The sequence below is a fragment of the Halichoerus grypus genome, unplaced genomic scaffold (assembly GCF_964656455.1).
Source record: "Halichoerus grypus unplaced genomic scaffold, mHalGry1.hap1.1 HAP1_SCAFFOLD_92, whole genome shotgun sequence".
In the NCBI taxonomy this organism is placed as follows: domain Eukaryota; kingdom Metazoa; phylum Chordata; class Mammalia; order Carnivora; family Phocidae; genus Halichoerus; species Halichoerus grypus.
Genome location: NW_027555023.1, coordinates 51,382 through 57,092, shown reverse-complemented (window position 1 = coordinate 57,092; position 5,711 = coordinate 51,382). Strand labels below are relative to the sequence as shown.

The following is a 5,711-nucleotide window of genomic DNA, read 5'->3' as shown; positions in this document are numbered from 1 at the left end:
TCCTACTTTTTTATTTTAACATGGATCCCAGAGACCTTTATTTATTTTTTTATTTCTGTCATTTTTTTTATGTTCACTTAGCCAGCATATAGTACGTCATAAGTTTTTGTCGTAGTGTTCAACAACATCGTAAGTTTTTGATGTAGTGTTCAATGATTCATTAATTGCATATAACACCCAGTGCTCATCACAGCACATGTCCTCCTTAATACCCATCACCTGGTTACCCCATCCCCCCACCACCTCCCTTCGGTAACCCACAGTTTGCCTTATCTGTGTCTATTCCCATGAATCATAAACATCCAAATGCCATTCAAACATTCACTTAAAGGAAATGAATCTGTTTCACCCCAGGGCTCTGTGTGACCTTAAGAGCAGAGAAGTGGATGCTCACCCGGAACAAAAGGCTGTGTGATTTCATGAGACCTGGAGGGTTTTTGCACCAAAAAGAGTTCATCTGAGGGATTTTCAAGTGACCATTTTGATATAACTGTCAGGATGTGGTTGAAACATAATGGAGAGTGGGAAATTTGTCACCATCGGGGATAAACAGTATTACAAAACTGTTTTTCTACTGGCATACATGAAACATCACTATGGTGTCAAGCTATATCCCAGGTGTTCAAGTGGGAACACTGTGATGCTTCTAGAGATGCGGAGAGAACCTGACCGTGTGCATAATCTCCCCTGGCTGGCATTTCCAGCCTCCACATGCTGTCTCTATACAAAGATCACTTGTCATGAGCATGACCAGCTCAGGGGGGTTCAAAGCCCTGGAGGATGCTAGTTAGCTGTCAGGATAGGGAACAGTAAGTACACTTGTTATGTATATGTGTCCAGTCCAAGACACAAACACATTTACCTGCACTGGGCTACATGTTGGGAAAACCTACCAAAACTCAGAAACATTTCTATGAAGATGGCATTGCCAAAGCTCCAGCCTCCGTGGGAAAATACACTGTTTGTGACAACACACATATACAAAAACCCAGACCCGTACCCCAAAACACATTTATGTGCAAACTTAAGTTAAGATTGAAGGGCTACAATGTCAGATTCAATTGTTCTGGGATGTTTATATTTATTACTCCTAATTCAGAATTGTATGACAGTTCATAACGAGATGGCAATTTGTAAAGTTTAGACATATGGAGATGTTTAATAATTAATATACATTTTATTCATCCTTTACATTTAAGCAAGCTCCACAGAGCATGGCATTTCTTGTGACATCGTGGTCATTTCCTATATTTTTATAGTATGTTACTGCATGGAAATATATGGGGCTCTTGGTAGATGTGAGATACAAAAGCATTGATCAGTTGCCGCCTGGATCAAAGAATTTATAAAATGGCATGAAGAGAGGATCTAAATGTATTTTACCCTTTGGAACTTCTGCTGCATTGCTGTAGGTAAAATAGATCAAATATAAAATAGGACTTGTGTCATGTACTGTTCAGATATGACACTGTCCTCAACAGTCATTTTTAACTCACAAGGTGGCTCACAAGCTTAAAAGAAACAGCTCGCAGACCTCCCGTTGTGCTTCTCCGGCCATGCGCAGACTTACACATCAGCACCCCTGCCGTATCACCAGCCGGTGCCCCCACTGTCCCTGGCGGTAATGCATCACACCCTCTATGTCTGTGACTTGAAGGTTACATAAAACCACGTCACACTGGTGTCGTCATACTAGGGCCTGATATCTGAATGGATTTATCAGGATCGATGTTAATAGGTTTTTCTCTGAGCTAAAAGTTTGTTTTTCCCACAGTTGCCCACCTACTTCTATGAAAAAGCTGTGGGGGCGCCTGGGTGGCTCAGTTGGTTAAGCGACTGCCTTCAACTCAGGTCATGATCCTGGAGTCCCTGGATCGAGTCCCGCATCGGGCTCCCTGCTCGGCAGGGAGTCTGCTTCTCCCTCTGACCCTCCCCCCCTCTCATGTGCTCTCTCTCATTCTCTCTCTCTCAAATAAATAAATAAAATCTTTTAAAAAAAAAAGAAAAAAAGAAAAAGCTGTGATACAGTCAACCTACGGACCTCATAATAGAGCCATGATCACAACGCAAGAATAAGTGACATGCCTCCAACAGTTTCCTAGAAAAATGCCAACAAGGTTAATATTTCTTACAGTGTTTTAGTCATTTGTATTCTTATTTTCCCTATGACTTTACGGTATGTGCGTGTCTTCTTGCACGAAGGAATGGAATAGTGTTCCCAAATGAGGCTGAAATATGAAAAACCTGTGGAGCTTCTTTAAAATAAGAATATGATGCAGATGCTCTAGAAACACTAAGGCAGCATCTCTGGAGGCCGCATGAATCCATGAACTTAGATTTTGAGCACTCACTTGCATTCAAGCATCAGGTAATGAAATTCCCAGGACAGTTGTCAGAGGAAATTTTGGATGACATGGGGAGGACACAATCATCTTAAAAGCTCTGGCATTTCATCATCATTAGCCATCAGGGAAATCCAAATCAAAACCACACTGAGATACCACCTTACACCAGTTAGAATGGCAAAAATGGACAGGGAAAGAAACAACAAATGTTGGAGAGGTTGTGGAGAAAGGGGAACCTTCTTACACTGTTGGTGGGAATGCAAGTTGGTACAGCCACTTTGGAAAACAGTGTGGAGGTGCCTCAAAAAGTTGAAAGTAGAGCTACCCTATGACCCAGCAATTGCACTCCTGGGTATTTACCCCAAAGACACAGATGTAGTGAAAAGAAGGGCCACATGCACCCCAATGCTCATAGCTTCAATATCCACAATAGCCAAACTGTGGAAGGAGCTGAGATGCCCTTCAACAGATGAATGGATAAAGAAGATGTGATCCATATATGAAATGGAATAGTATTCAGCCATCAGAAAGGATGAATACCCAACTTTTGCATCAACACAGACAGAACTGGAGCGGATTATGCAAGTGAAATGAGTCCAGCAGAGAAAGACAATTATCATATGGTTTCACCCATATGTGGAACATAAGGAATAACATGGAGGACATTAGGAGAAGGAAGGGAAAAATGAAGGGGGGTGGGACTCAGAGGGAGAGATGAACCATGAGAGACTATGGACTCCAGGAAACAAACTGAGGGTTTTAGAGGGGAGGGGGTAGGGAGGATGGGTTAGTCTGTTGATGGAAATGAAGGAGGGCAAGTATTGCATGGAGCACTGGGTGTTATACGCAAACAATGAATCATGGAACACTACCTCAAAAACTAATGATGTAATGTATGGTGACTAACATAACATAATCATAATGAAAAAAAAGCTCTGGCATTCAATGTCCTCCATCAAAGGGTCTCCCCCCGCCCAGTCATCTAGAGTCATGGACCCTCCAAAACTTCTTCATTGCTCCCGTCACATCCTTGTTCCTCAGTGTATATATGACAGGGTTGACCATGGGGGTGACGATGGTGTAGAACAGAGAAATGATCTTGCCCTGATCCTGGGAGTAGTTGTTCCTGGGCTGGAGGTAAGCATAGATGGCCATACCATAGAACAGGGAGACCACTGTGATGTGGGACCCACATGTCCCAAATGCTTTCCTCTGCCCTGCAGATGACTTTATTCTTAAGACTGCCCTGACAATCTGACCATAGAAGATGATTAATGTCACAGGTATGAAGAAAATGATCACACTGACAAAGAAGAGCTCAGACTCATTCACAGTGGTGTCAACACAGGCAAGCTTGAGCAGTGGGGGGACCTCACAAAAGAAATGGTCTATTTTATTTCTCCCACAAAGTGGTAAAATGAAGATGAGCACTGTCTGTAATGAAGAGTTGGCAAAACCAATGAACCACGATGCAGAAGCCATGAGGGCACAGAGACAGGGGTGCATGATCACTGTGTACTGCAGGGGCCTGCAGACGGCTGCATAGCGGTCCAATGCCATGACCCCTAAGAGAATGCATTCTGTGGATCCCAACCCTAGAGAAATGAAGAGCTGAGCCACACAGCCACCAAAGGAGATAGACTTGTCAGCTCCCCTGAGATGAACCAGGAGCTGTGGGACAGTGCTGGTCATGTAACACAGGTCCAGAAAGCTTAGGTTGGAGAGGAAAAAGTACATGGGAGTGTGAAGATGTGGGTCCAGGTGGGACAAGGCAATGATGGTGGTGTTTCCCAGCAGAGTGAACAGATAGAAGATCAGAAGAACCACAAAGAGGACTAGCTCCAGTTGAGGCCGGTCAGAGAAACCCAGCAGGATAAACCCAGTGAAAGAACTGCCATTTTTCTGTTCCATCCTCTGTTAGCACATGTTTCCTGCTGTCAGGACCAAGCATTTAGCAATTTTTAAAAATTGCTAAATTTTTTGCTAAAAATTTGAAGAAAACTTAACAAAAAAGTTGGCATGGGGTGGATCTATCATGTTTTAAAGTAATGGCCATGGGATTTTACCAGTAACTATTTCAATAAATGATGTACTCATTGAAATTACATAGTTTATACAAATATAGGTCCACATTATCACAAAAAGTAAATCATTATTATTTAATATAAGAAAAATCACATAAAGGACCTTGTATTGACATCAGTTATAGGTACAAAAGGTCTTTCAGTCTGAGCTAATAATAAAGTACTGTAAATACATAGGTACATTTTTAAATTTTTTATTATGTATTTAAATTCAATTTAGTTAGCATATACTGTATTATTACTTTCAGGGGTAGAATTTAGTGATCATTTGCATATAACATCATCCCATAATGCATCCTCCTTAATGTCCATCATCCATTTACCAATCCTCCAGCTACCCTCAGTTTATTTCCTAGAGTTAAGAGTCTCTTATGGTTTGCCCCCTCTCTATTTTCATCTTATTTTATTTTTCCTTCCCTACTCCTATGTTCATCTGTTTTTTTTCTTAAATCCCACATATGAGTGAAATCATATGGTATTTGTCTTTCTCTGACTTATTTCGTTTAGCATAATACCCTCTAGTTCCATCCATGTTGTTGCAAATGTCAAGATTTCATTGTTTTTGATGGCTGAGTAATATTCATATCTATATCTATATCTATATATCTATATCTGAGCCCCATCTTCTTTATGATTCATTTGTCAATGGACGTCTGGGTCTTTCTATATTTTGGCTACTGTGGACATTGCTGTTATAAACATTGGGGTGCACTGCTCCTTCAAATCACTATGTTTCTATTCCTCAGATAAATCCCTAGTAGTGTAATTGCCAGGTTTTAGGGTAGCTCTACTTTTAACTTTTTGAGGAACCTCCATACTGTTTTCTAGAGTGGCTGCACCAGTTTGCATTCTGACCAACAGTGTAAGAGGGTACCTCTTTCTCTGCATCCTCGCCAACATCTGTTGTTAATTTTATCCATTCTGACCAGTGTGAGGTGGTATCTCATTGTGGTTGATTTGTATTTCCCTGATGCTAAGTGATATTGAGCAAATGGGAATATTTTCCATACTCAGGGATTGAAAGATTAATATTGTTAAAATGTCTACACTACCCAAGACAATCGACACATTAAATGCAATCCTATCAACATACCACCAGCATCTTTCACAGAGCTGCAACAAACACTCCTAAAATTTGTATGGATCCATAAAGACCCCAAATAGCCAATGGACTGTTGGAAAAAAAACAAAAACCAAAACCCAAAGCTGGAGGGATCACAATTCTGGACTTCAAGTTATATTACAAAGCTGTGATCATCAAGACAGCATGATATTGTCACAA

At 41.1% G+C, this 5,711-nt stretch overlaps 1 protein-coding gene across 1 annotated transcript; it reads right to left on the bottom strand.

The window, feature by feature from the left end:
- Positions 1–3,323: 3,323 nt before the first annotated feature.
- Positions 3,324–4,256, bottom strand: LOC118524385 (olfactory receptor 2B8-like). Its single transcript, XM_036074506.2, has one exon. The coding sequence runs from the start codon at positions 4,254–4,256 to the stop codon at positions 3,324–3,326; it is 933 nt and encodes a 310-aa protein (XP_035930399.2).
- Between the last annotated feature and the right edge of the window lie 1,455 nt (positions 4,257–5,711).